The 14617-nt window shown below is 33.4% G+C and overlaps 1 protein-coding gene across 1 annotated transcript; it reads right to left on the reverse strand.

The window, feature by feature from the left end:
- Positions 1 to 4334: 4334 nt before the first annotated feature.
- Positions 4335 to 12124, reverse strand: LOC143084247 (sulfotransferase 1C4-like). The gene is made up of 6 exons (XM_076260656.1): positions 12009 to 12124; positions 9217 to 9427; positions 7771 to 8097; positions 7073 to 7173; positions 6194 to 6356; positions 4335 to 4450 (listed from the first exon to the last, which is right to left on the reverse strand). The coding sequence occupies exons 2-6, from the start codon at positions 9407 to 9409 to the stop codon at positions 4335 to 4337; spliced, it is 900 nt and encodes a 299-aa protein (XP_076116771.1). The 5' UTR covers positions 9410 to 9427; positions 12009 to 12124.
- Between the last annotated feature and the right edge of the window lie 2493 nt (positions 12125 to 14617).

The following is a 14617-nucleotide window of genomic DNA, read 5'->3' on the forward strand; positions in this document are numbered from 1 at the left end:
AGTTAATGACTTGCATACTATTTTGAAAGTTAAATTTCGTAACATTTTGTTTATATGATTATCTTCATAACGTATTTTTTGTCGAGTCTGCAATTTTTGTCGCAGAAAGCTCGACATACGGATAGTGACCCGGCAGCAGCGGCGTTAGCTTAGTTCTAAAAGCTTTATATTTTGGAAGGTTGAAGACCTGGATGATTCATACTTTGTATATTGACGCCTCATGTTATGAAGTTTCCCTCAGTCACATGTCAAATGTCCTTGACCTCATTTTCATGGTTCAGTGATTACTTGAAAAAAGTTAAGATGCTTGGTTAGGTTTAATTCTCTCTTACTATAAGTAATAGGATAAGTAGGATATTTGATATGTGCGTACCTTACAAGGTCCTCATACTCGTCAGACTTCACTTGAGCTTGACCTTATTTCATGGATCAGTGAACAAGGTTAATTTTTGGTGGTCAAGTCTATATCTCAGATACTATAAGCAATACAAGTAGTACATGTATATTCGGTGTATAGAAGGATTGTAAGGCGAACAGGTTCAACTGACGGGTGTCATCTAACTTTTGCCTCATTTTCATGGTTCAGTGGTTATAATTATGTTTTTTGGGGGGTTTTGATCTTTTTTTCTAATACCTTATGAAATAGGTCTACTATATTTGGTGCATGGAATGATTGTAAGGTGTAGCAACATTTTTTGTTTAGGGGCTAGCTGGAGCCCGTCTCTTCTTATATCCACTTTTGGTGTTTAGTTGTTTCATTGCCAATCATACTACATCTTCTTTATCTATAGACACAATTTGATGTTCTTACCTTGTAACAAACTATACACATTGAAAAAGTATTTCAACAGCTTGATTTTTTAAAACTTAAAAAATCAACCTCTTATTTTGGATGGAATATGATAACATATTTGTAAAATAATATTGAAACGTAGTTAATGATAACATTGGCATTAAAACGAACAACAAATGTCTAAACAAAACTTGCATAACAAAATCAAGTGTTTTTTGTACAATACTACTTTTACTGTAGTCGAACTTTACAATGCCAGACATTTAGAAATACATCTTTAGATGATTGTTCATATCATGGTTGATCGTTATACGCCAAAGAATTATTACTTTGTGCGCAGCCTCTATTCAAACGGATGACCGCATCTTAACGCGACTAATTTGTTGCTAAGGTAGCAGCAACCATTTCTGACGAAGGATATTGTTTATTTTATGACGTGTTTGAACTGGGGTGTCCTTTCGTGCATTTAACGCCTAATAGTGTCCAAAATATGCTCGATATGGTTCAAATTCGGGCTACGATCGGGCCAAGGAAGATAAACCGAATTGCATTGGAACAATGAATCTTCCTCCATGCTAATTTCCAACTTTGGCGAACTCTGCACTATAGTTGAAACGGGCAACTGTGTGTCTGTTCGTAGGCAAAGGTCCCCGAAATGGTCTTATGGCACGATAACTTGTAGCGATGAGCCGATCTCGAATAGTTATTGTTTAAAGGCTCCTGTATGGTCATCACCCTCTTTTTAGGATTGCATTGTTTGCAATGGGTTTCCTTTTTACAAACCTTCATATGCTTGATTTTCCCTTGCAGATGTTATAGGGGGTCTTCTTGATCTCGGACGATATTTAACATCGTTTGATGCCTGATTTGTATTCTCAAAACGACTTATTATAGTGGAATGGTGATGACCAACAACTGTCACAGCGACATACCTGCTTCTCTCATGCTGATTATCTGCCATCTTGCTGCAGTAATGAGTTGTGAATGACCAATTATAAGGTGCCAATCACATATATGTTACTTTATAGACTTGGTTATTGAAAGTGTTGAAAACAATGAGGATAAAGACATCTGTTTTATTGTTTACGAGTACAGTAGCTGCATGTGCAGATCAGAACTTATCGAGTCGAAATTTATTAATTAAACACAGGTGATATTTATATAATGTTTAACTTGTTCTATTTCAAAAAAATATATCGCAAAAAAATAAAGAGTGTTTTTTTAATTTGAATATCAATTTGGTGTTGCAATACTTTTTTTCCATGTGTACATAATTAAATAACTATGATAAAATGGCAGATACATGTACACCAAGTTAACTTTTCACACTTGTAATTGTTTTTTTTTTTTTTTTAATTTTAGCAAAATAGATTTTAAGACCTCTAAATTTGCGGTTTCTTAATACGATAATATACATTAGGCACGCATGAGATGTCGAAAAAAAGAACAGTAATAAGATCAAATGAATACTTAATAGATTTTAGAAATGAAAAGAATGACAAATAAAATAAGACATTCAAAACCCAAAAATCGAGTACAGATGGAAGTCCAAATGATAGAAGAAAAATGTTAATCAAAGGTACACATAAATTATAGAAAATACAACAGTATTATACCGCTGTTCAAAACTCATAAATCCATGGACAAAAACAAATTTAGACTACAAAAGAATACCATGAAGTGCAACTGTTCTATAAGGCGGTTTATAATATATGTCTTTTTGTCAAATAATTGATCATCATGTTAAAACTGAAGAAGTTAACACTTAATTTGCATGAGGGTCTTGATGTCTTTTATTTCTGTGTTCTGATTTTAAGCCATATTTCTAGACTCCAAGCTTAATTGACTAGGATAGCCTGTTTTTCTATCAAAGGTCTGTGGTTTTCTCCGAGAACTCCGTCTTCCTTCACCAATATAAACTGGCTGCCACAAAATAGCCAAAATGTGGCGCGTAATTGTGGCATTAAAACACCAAAAAGCATATCAAACATGTCAAATGTATTCTTTATGATTCTTGTCTATTATTCTCTATTCTTTTAAACTATTATTTTGAGTCAATTTTTCTCTATACTTTATATGTTTTCCCTTTATTCACTCTTCAGTAAACCACCATCCACACCCTCTTTCAAATTTCATTAAAAGTGTAGAATATTTCTTAAAGAAATCTTAAGAGGATAGTATTGTTGAACTGCGCTCGTCATTACAGATAACCTTTGTATTGCATATACATTAGAAGGTGTGGTATAGTTAACACGTGTAAAACAATTCAAACGAGAAAAATAAAGGCCTACGAAATAATGAATGAAAATCAATACCAATCAGTTCTGTAGTTATTTGTTAGATTACAATATTGTCTTCTGTATATTGTTAAAGACTGTGGTCTACCCCTGACGACAGTCCTTTGTGTATTTGTTGTCGTTTAGTTGCTGTCTTATCTATGTTACTACACATCTTATGTTATTGGTAAAGAATCTAGTGCTACATTGTACATTGTGTCTTTTTGTAAAAAAAAATTTCATATAGTAATAGCACTATTGCAGTAGTTAACAGTTATATACTGAAAGCTATGTGTGGAAGAACAGTAATATAAGGCATTAAAGGTGGAAGTACACTAAGATCTAAATTCCTAAAATGCCGACTAGTCGATTCTGCGTTTATAACTATAACTGGAAAATCTTAGAAATAAAAGAAAAAAAAAACAATTAAAAAATTGAATATAAATGTCAAGATATGTTAATAAACATGATATAATTAAGAAGATGTGATATGAGTCTTAATGAAACAACTCCCCATGCAAGTCACAATGATTAAAAGTAAACATTTATGTGTGAAAGCACGGCCTCAACATGGACCCTTAGCTCACACCGAACAGCACGTGATATAAATGGCGCCAAAATGGATGAAGAATTCTTTATTTAACACTTATATTCGCAAATGTAGTGTACTCAATGATCTTCAACTTTGTGCTGTATTTGACCTTTTTGACTTTAAAAAAAAATGTTATTGTCACTGATGATTATAGAAAAAAAAGATGACTGTGGAGTGATTACCAATGAGACGACTCTTTACAAGAGACCAAATGACACAGAAATTAACAACTATAGGTCAACGGTACGGCCTTCAACAATGAGTTAATCCCAAATCTTATAGTCAATAATAAAAAACTTCAACCACTGAATGACAAGATCCTCACATGAGAAAGGCACATATATTTATATATAATGTGTGTGTGGGGAGTGGGGTAAGCATGTACACGGGATCCCCTTACACTTGGAAAGTGGTTCAAAAGTACAACATAAGAACGAATTATAACAATCCGTTGAAAAAGGCTTAACTCATCAGATGGATTTATGTACAAAAACACAGAGTGGACGTGGCTGAGTAGGTGTACACTCCAACAACAAAAAGACTCTAAGTACAGATCTAAGAGTACTTGCAGTTACTGGCAGCTAACAACTAATAACAAAAAATCATCTACTACACGAAAGCCGCGTCTCGCGTAGAAAACTGAAATTCTGACACATTATTACTTTACTGTAAATCATTCTAAATCAAACATAGATTTGTATGAACAGTCTCGAAACTCTTCAACATATTGGGCATCAAATTGTTCATTTTGTGCTACTGTGAAGTGGTTTTTCCAGTCTCCTACTATTCCTGAAACATAGTGATAATGAACGTGTTTTCATAAAATATAACTTTGATTAATGAACATGCACATTAGTAAGAGGATTTTTTTTTATAGGATAAAATCATCATTCTTTTTAGTGTAGTATATGAAGAAAGTCTTAAGGTACCTTGCATCTATTCAGAATACATTAACAGTCAAATATTATTTTTTTTGTTGCCGATTAATTCTGGGTAGTCGTTTCGGTCGGCGTTTAATTCTTGTTGTTCTGATCTGATGGTTTGGAAAGAAAAAAACTTCTATAATCATTGTACGTTTAATTCTAAAAAAAAATGTAATTTTAAATGTTACACGTATTCTGATTGGCTTGAAGTTTTTCGTCTATTAGCTCATAAATTGATTGACTTTTGGTTGCTTAACGTCTAGTGTCTTCTAGTGTTTCTTCAACTAATAGACATAATTTTGTCATATGTCCGTGACGTAATCAACACTTTGCCAAGATGATATCGTTAAATATAGAATTTAGAATTTAATGAATAGAACTGACTGTCATAACATAACCTAAACAATGTGGCTTTGTGGGTTATTCAGTGTGCACCAATTTCTTAATGTTATTTCTTCATAGCCAGAACAAATATTACATGTACAATCATTACTTACATGTTAGATTACAGGATAAACCATATATTAATCGTACATTGTAGAAAAATCGGAATTTCGTATATTCTCGCTATGAAACAAGAAAATCGTTCTGCAAATCTCGCGTTTTGATTATTAATTGCTTACAACTAAATTCTACATATTTTTCAGTGAACGAACACTGCTTATCTAGCACATGAAACTGCAGTTTATAATTATTGTGACGTTCGTTTAAAATAATCATTAGAAATCCCAGAAGAAGGGCTTAGAGATGTTTAACTAACAGTGGAAAGTATTACATACATATCAAGATAACTTTTTAATGTGATATCAAAATAGATTGCTTTATATTGAACGCAATGTATTATTCGAGTAAATCTAAAAAGATCTGTTTATCTGCTCAAATCAAAAGATATTATCCTTTTCGTTTGTAGTTTGTTGGGTTCAAGTTGCGGAATGTTTAGTTTTCCATGTAATGCTTTGTAGTTTGCTGTTTTTCGTTTTGTCGTTAATTGTGCTTTGTCATGGCGATGTTGATTTTTCTTTTCGTCCATTTTCTCAATTTTGAATTCTTTTTCATCCTTTATGATGTAAGCCTTCTCTGATTTTTTTAACTTAAGTATTGATAGGAATAGACATATAACACTAGAATTACATGTAGTCTTATTTTTTCTATATTTGCATGTCTAGCACAAACACAACTGAAATGAGTTTTTATTAATGCAAATGTTTAATGTTATAAAAGATCTAAATTCGTGTTATATTGACTTCATGATTTTGCGTGCATAACATAACGGGAAATGTTACTTTTAAAAGAAATGTCAGCAACGATATTAAATTTAATGCACAGAAATACCTTCAAGTTGCTTGTAAGATAAATTACTGAATTTCCAAATATTTTCATTCATTGAACGATTATTCATGTAATAAAAATACAGATTATTTAGAATTGGAGCAAAACAGCCTATTGTATACTCCAAAACAGTGACAATGTACATGTAGTCTTTTCTCCGAACCTCTGTCTTATGTAAATTTAGCGAAGTTGGCATGCGGCAATCAAAGAATACGTATCTGGCATATTTTTGACAAATATATTTAAGTTTCCTTTAAGATAAAAAGGAGTATTAAATTACCTTTTCTATATATGAATGTCGTTCCGTCCCCAGCTTTTGAAAAATCAATCTTATTTTCTTTCATGTTCTCAAATGATGTTGCTTTTGCAATGTCTTCTATAAGTTTATCTGTGCATTGTACTTCTAGGAAGTCGGCTAGCTTCCTTATCTCTGTTTTGGGGTCCTTTATTATCCATTAAAAAAAAATAGATAACCATTAAAGTGAGAAACACAACACGTTTCAAGCTCACATGCACATATATTTTTTAAGTGTACTTCAAAATGACTGCATGTATGTAAATGGAATTGGATATATATATAAATAAACTCATCATAGATATCAGGACTAAATTTTGTATATACGCCAGACGCGCGTTTCGTCTACAAAGAACTCATCAGTGACGCTCGAATCCCAACTGAAAGTGAAAAAATATCATTGTGTGCAATTACTTAGCCAGATATCAGTTTATGCATAAAAAATAAAACATGACGAACAGCATGTTATTTTTTTTTTTAGAATTCATATCCAGCTCAAAGAGTTCTAAATACATAACAATATATTGTAAACTTAAAAAGAGCCGTCTTATTACGCGTATCTCATTTTGAAAATCTTGTTACATGTAAATCAATGAATTACAATAATGAAACACACAGTTAAAATTTTGTCGGGGCGAGAGATAATGTATAAGAATATATTGCTTTCACTACTGTCATCTGAAATAATGAACAGCAAACAATCGTGCTTTCATAAAAAAAACAATTCTAACTGAGTGCAGATACAGGTTACATAATCATTTATCGACATCTTGTATGTGATTAGGCATAAACCAAGAATACAAACTAAGGTTATATTTGGTTGGAGATTAATTTATATTGATTATAAAATATACAATCACAAACCTTTTTCATTTCCTCATAAGAGCAAGTGAATATCATGCCAGGATAGTCTTTCTCTGCTTGTTCTATACCCTTTTCATAAGTGTACCATGATCCATATGCACCTACAAATATCCAATTGTATAAGGCAATCAAAATGCACTTATTATGTATAGTATCCACCTACATATAATTATTTGTAGTAGAAAATGCCTGCGAATTCGCTGTTCATTTGTAAAAGTAATGAAACAAAGAGTTTTGAAATTTCGCGAGTGGTACGTCGACTGCATGAACATGCACACAAGCGACATCAGGAACCTCCTGCCTTTTGTTAGTCTTGTTTTAAAAAAAAATTTGTTAATTAATTTCGCGGAATTTTGTCTGTCAGTGTCTTCCATTTTTGCTGAACTAATATATAGTCTTGTTAAGGGGTCACATGAAAACTAATTGGTGGCCTTTTGTTGTTTTCCGCTCTTTGGTTTGGTTGTTCTCTATGTTACACCTTCTCTGTTTCCATTTTCAATATATCACTACATTGTATCTGTCCGCATAGCAGTCACTTTTTTTTGGGGGGGGGGGGGGGGGGGGGGAAGGGGGGAGTAAAGCCAAGGTACCAAGAATTAACCACTGTCTTCATAGATTTCGATCAGTGTACTATAATAATTGCTAACACATTCGCAAATACAATTTTTATTCTTTTTATTAATGTATCAATAACTTACATTTTGCCGACATCCACAAGTCGAAAAACTCATTCCAAGTTCCAAAGAAGCTAAGAAATATATTGTCTTTCCTCGAATGGTGATAGTACGATGCGCATGTGTCTTTCGGGTTTCTAATCATGTGTATTATCTTGCCCCTTTGTACGATGTGTCCCTTCGGAAGATACCGGAACTGACAATGAGTGTTGAGTAGTCTAGGCGATGGAAGGTCATTCGTGACAGAAAAGTCGGAAATGGTTTCCAGCATCGTCGTAGCTTTGTCTTTATTATCGAGTTCTGCTGTTTTTCGGATTAACATACTGGTGAGTTCGTTTATCCAATGTGTTCCTGGGAAAATGGATATTAACATCGTTAAATGCATGCATAATCATAATCTTTCAGTCAGTTTAATTGAAGTCTGGAGCTGGCATGTCAGTTAACTGCTAGTAGTCTGTTGTTATTTATGTATTATTGTCATTTTGTTTATTTTCTTCGGTTACATCTTCTGACATCAGACTCGGACTTCTCTTGAACTGAATTTTAATGTGCGTATTGTTATGCGTTTACTTTTCTACATTGGTTGAGATCTCACAAACATGTTTAACCCCGTCGCATTTTTGCGTCTGTCCCAAGTCAGGAGCCTCTGGCCTTTGTTAGTTTTGTATTATTTTAATTTTAGTTTCTTGTGTACAATTTGGAAATTAGTATGGCGTTCATTATCACTGGACTAGTATATATTTGTTTAGGGGCCAGCTGAAGGACGCCTCCGGGTACGGGAATTTCTCGTTACAATGAAGACCTGTTGGTGACCCTCTGTTGTTGTTTTTTATTTGGTCGGGTTGTTGTCTCTTTGACACATTCCCCATTTCCATTCTCAATTTTATGCATGTTTATTAAACTAGACAACATACAACAAGAGCTGTCAAAATGACAGTAAACCGGAATCTTTAACATTTGTTTGTGTTCTGGCATTTATCAATATTACAAGGACCAAAACTCCTAATAGGAAATTTTAAAAGGTTTGGTTGAACGGTTCATGAGTAAATGCACGGACACAACATTTTTTAAACTTTCAAGAACCGTAACTCCTGAACGGTAAAAGTCAAAATCGCCATTATTGAACTTGACCTCCATTTTGTTGTCAGTAACAACATATTAAAATTTTAAAAGGTTTGGTTGAACGCTTCATGAGTAAATGCACGGACAACATTTGGTTGCCGCCTGCCCGCCCTACTGCCCTACTGCCCGCCCGCCCGCCGTACATACCCAAATCAATAACCGACATTTTTGACACAAAAATCCGGTTAAAAATGGAAAACATATCTGTAAAATTTCAATAATAATTTCACAAACAACACAAAATGCACACAAAGCGCGTCGAGTCCGAATATAATACATGAATATTAACTCATATGACTCGAGCTTAATTTTAATCATTCGTGTTTGTTTAATGTTACAGATAAATACCTGACTTTGCATACGAGCATATCATAATGTCTGTATCTCTTGACTGGAAATTAATGATATCTTTTAAAGCTTGTTCGGCTCCTTTCTCTCTGAATGGAAGGAAAGATGGATAACCAACTCCATCATGTTCCGGTAAGGGAACAGGTTTTAAACTCTCTCTAATTTTCTTTATTTTTTCCAAATCGAATGCCATATTTTAAGTAATATAATTCTGCAATCAAATTCAAATTAATTAATTTCGAATGATTTATTTTTTTATAAAGATAAAAAGATACATGTAACTGTTGAGTCTATTGCGAAAAACATAATGTTACGTAATTAGATTGTTCGCGGTGTCAAGCTAGTTTGTGTTAAATTCGTAACTTCGTGCCGTCTGCCTACACTTGCAGAACAAAAATGTGAAGGAAACTAAACGGTCTTTCAAGCTAAAGCGTCGGTACTAAACTGACAAAGCAACGGCTTCGAAAGAAAAGGCCAAACAAGAGTACATAATACACAAGATTGATCAACAATGACCCTACATAAAACGGGGGGATATCAGATGGTAATATATGGTATATGAAAAGCAGATCCAGTTCCACACGTAAAAAATGGTGTTACAATTCGTGAAACCTTGAACAATACCATACCAGAAAATAAGAATATAATATTATAATCATGATAATGGTGCTATATATTAGAACCATAAAAACAACGATTGCGTCACTCTGTAAGATTTAAAGAGACAGGGCAGGAAAAACAAAAAGAATCCGTGTGTTCACAAACCTTAACTCATGTCCAGACTAAGCCAACAATGTCAAAATGAAAACCAACTTGTAAACTTATTTACATACAAATAAAAGGATTACTATGAAATATTACGTTCTAAATGTTGACATAATTTAGTATGACTTATTATCACTTTCATAGGTCACGTTATCAAATGGTAGGTTATGTAAGGTCAGTATATTGTAACTAAACTATGTCCTAAAAAAAATAGTAGGTCATGATCATTAGCCACATAAGGACGCAAGGATACACATGGTTATTAACAATTGATCCAATGCATTTTATCGACTTTCCCACATCATTATTTGTATATTATACTTAAGCTGGGGTCACACATTCACGATTTTTACTACCGTCCTTGACAGGACCATTCCCGACTAAAATTTATTAAAAGTTTGATCAAGATCCTGTGAATCGTGGATGGAAATTCAAACTTTAATTAAAATTTGTTAAAAAAATAATTTGATCACGACAACAATCAGATAGTTTTCAGGAAGCGTCGATATTCAACCTTTTCCAAGCGAATATGTCCCGATAATCTCGTTCTGAATCCGCTTCTTATCCGATTCGTATTTTTCGCCAAGTAAAATTCGACCGAGTCTGTCACGACTGCGTCCCGACTCTGCCGAATGTAATTCGACAGAGATCAGACAGTGACCCGACAGTGAACCGACGCTGACGGAAGTTATCCGTTCAAAAACTGTCGGCATATTCGGGATGCTCAAGTACTGTCGGAACGTAATCCTATCACAGTCCGCTGTATCGCATTGCAAACAGCTTTGTACGGTCTCAGTCGTATTGTATTCTGTAATTGTCGGGACTCTGACGTGGGTATCATTGACGAATTTCGTATTAATAACGGGACTGTTTCGGAACGGTTTCGGCAAAAAACGGTTCGCAATCGACAAGATCTGGATGCAATCTGGACTCAATCGGCAGAAAAACAGCTATGCAAAATTACTCCAGATCATTCCCGTTCCACAGGACACCGGCCAGAATACACAAAACATTGTTCGGAATTCGATCCGATACAGCAGAATCTGTCACGACATAGCCACGATTGTAATCCGACTAGACAAAATCGGCTGAGTTGCCCCGAATGTTACGGGACGCACCTAACTGTCGGGGTGCTTTGCCGAACTATTCGGACCCTTCCCGACCCGTAGGAATCTGTTACGAACTAAAACGACTGCATTCCGACAATGATAGGACATTCCAGATAATTGAGGATACTAATCCGACTTTTTCACTTTTCGTGTCGTATTGCTGTCTGATCTCAAACGGGAGCAATAATCGGCAATGTGTGAACCCCGCATTATGGCATTTTTAATACAAAGTATGGTCACAGTTTAGGCGTTGTCCGTTTCATAAAAAAAGTGTATAAACTATACAAAACAATATGAAATTGTCAGAATTATAGTAGAAGACATCATAAATAGTATCATATTTTGCATTAAGATTTCTTAAAATAAATATACCTACAAAGTAGATCTAGAGCAATCTGATATGTCGGCATTATAACATCTTGGCCGACATTGCATTCTTTAATTATAACATGTTCAATACAAAAGAGTTTCCGCGTAAAACGACATTTGCAAGCAAGCAAACGATATATAAGCGAGATGTCGGAAAATAGCATTGCTTACTTACTACTTAATTTTCTATCGAAATTGACAAAGTAACATCAAAGTTGCTTAAATGCTTCCTACTATATTATAAAACTATACATATATATTGAGGTCTTCTGTCTAACATAGTATGACATTATACACACCCAAGCACGTGCTATTTGATTACTGTTTGCGACAATAGTTCTCAATAGTTAAGCAACTAACCAATAGTATATAATGTCGAAAGACAAACACATATATGATAATATACATGTATACAGAATTTCAAACCTTAAGTTGATGACAATCTTATTGGTTCCAAAAAAGAATCATTTCTGTGTGTGATTATTTTAGGGTATGCTTTATCTCTCTTCACATTTAATCTATTGTGTGATGCAAAGTTATAAGACTTACCTTGCAGTTACTTTTAAACTGATTTGAAGTCAGCACAATTGTTTTTAATCCAAGCTAAGTAGACGTCAGTGGTTATAATACGTGTTTTTTTTTTAACTTACAACTCTCGTTTCATGCAGTTGGAAGGCAAACGCCTGAATCTGACAGATAGAGGTCAATTTGTCGACAAAAAAAGAACCCGTATGTAAAATGTTTACGCCCACAAACAGCGCCACCTATAATTTTTTCTACGGCATCTTTGAGAACGATGTCCCATTCTGTAGTAAATTAAAACATTAAATTAACTAAAACATAGAAAAGTAAGTGTAAAACACAAATTGAAAGATATATTTGCAGATGACTGTTTATGCATGATACGCTGGCAATGTGCGCAATGTCCTTTAATCCAAGACTGAAAATTAGTTTGTTTCCTACGTCAAGATGGCGGATTTCAATGTTTACATTTTTTCACCTATTTATAATCTGACAGAATTTCGTATCCAATCATTTATTAGCAATTTTATTATTGATCTTTGAAGATCATCCAATGGCATTTGCCGTTAGAAAGTGGCTACACGTTACCAGCCGTCGTTACAAAGTAGCCATGTGTTTTGTGGGGATACCTTGGGAATGTTGTGTATTCAAAAGTTACGGTAAAAATCAATGTTATCTTCCTTATATTTCCATGCATACACAATTTATAACAGCAAATACATTCTTAACAGACCCCATAACGTAAACGGACATATTTAACTGTCTGCTTGAGCAAAAATTCGTGTAAATAAGCCTGATGGGTCGTTTTCAAGCACAGCAGACAAACACGTGGTAGATTGTTTATGTTTGACAGTTTGTTTACTTGAATTGCACGTTGATGTTACTATATACTTACCAATAACCTTTATGGTGTTATACTTTCAATAGTTATATAATAAATCTTACCCAAGAAATACGTCTAGGTAGGTGCAGGGACTTCTTTTACTTGGTCCTTAACTAATGAGGGTGTAATGATACATTACAGCATTTTTTGCATTTGATATATTTCATGGACATGTACATTTTGTGTACACAAAGAACAATAAAGTAAATGAACGTACATGGGTTTAATTCCCACCCTAGGAATACATTTTGACTCTCATGACAGGTTGGAACAAATAGAGCAGATAGCAATTGACAATAATGTAATGCTAAAATGCTGATTGATGGGGTCAATTAAATCATCAATATAATTTTTTCTAGTATACAGCAGCTCCTCTAAGGGTTAGTAAGGGTACTTTACTAAAAGTCCAGTGGCTAAGTCCTGTCTTTTTTGCCTCTGATATTTTCTAATTTATATTATAATTTCTAATATTCTCTTGTGCATGTAGTAAGGCAAAAGCTATTGTTACTCTTATTTTCCTCATTTGCCTTAAAACAATGGAATGTATTAATTGTTGATGTATGTCAAGTGACTTGTAATTTAACTGTCACTGCTAACAGAGACTTGGACTCTGGTGATAAGTTTCCAGGCTGTTATGTCATTGGCAACTATACCATAAATGTCAGTTTCCCCTTTATAAGTTTTTAAGAAAAGAATTTAATTATAATATAATAATAAGTTAAAAAAAAGTTGTGAAAAGTTAAGCACAAGTGACAAATCTAATTGGCTTTTTATTCAAGAAAACCTAGAGGCATTGAAAAGTGACTGTGTTGCAATTTAAAATAAATGGTTTGAACTCAGAAAGTTATCAATATATATAGAGAGTACAGATAATGTTTTAATTGGGCATTTGGGAATATTTGCCTGTTAATTGAAGATATAATTATCATATGCCTTTTCAAATATATGTGTGGCTCTGAACTAGCTGTGGTTTAAAATCTAAGAATGGAGTTGGTTATCTCCATATTTATCTGATTTATATCAACATCATTGATCCATTATATATACACATATATAAATCATTGTTATACATGTACATTACTTTGCTCTTCATATGCCCTTTAATTTGAATAAAATATCTTGTCTTATACCACAATTATTTATTTTAGTACTGACAGGTTAACTTTTAAAAGCATTTGTAAAGTAAGTGAGTTGATGACAAGCTTAGTCAATGATTGTAAATCCAGATAATATCATTTTTTTTTATAAAAGTAAATAATGTGATTAAACTGGTTATCTCAATTAAAAGAACTGACATTCTGCTTTGATACTATGAGATTATTTCTGATATCAGAATAATAAATTTCTTTTTGAACTTTGTCCTTTTTCAAAAAAATTCTGAACATACTGTATTTAAGTGAAGTCAGTTTTGTTTTTGTTTAAGACTACTATAACATGGGAGGTGACCACAATCTCTATGTTATACATTGAAGTAGTCTCAGGTTTTTGTAGTCCAATTGACTATGCATTTTAGTGCAGGTAAATGTGAATTTGGATTAAATTTGAAGTTGATTCAGTATATCTAATGACATAATACCACTATTTTATTTCAACTAAGCATTTTCAAATTTTATTTACTGGTCAGCTGATGTTATTATCCAATCAATAATTGATTATCAAGCACTTAACAGTTGGTTGCAGGACTTTTGAATTCAAATATAAGAAAGAAGAAAAAATATTAAGCAAAACTTCAAATATTTATACATATAACAGG

The sequence above is a fragment of the Mytilus galloprovincialis genome, chromosome 7 (assembly GCF_965363235.1).
Source record: "Mytilus galloprovincialis chromosome 7, xbMytGall1.hap1.1, whole genome shotgun sequence".
Taxonomy (NCBI): Eukaryota; Metazoa; Mollusca; class Bivalvia; order Mytilida; family Mytilidae; genus Mytilus; species Mytilus galloprovincialis.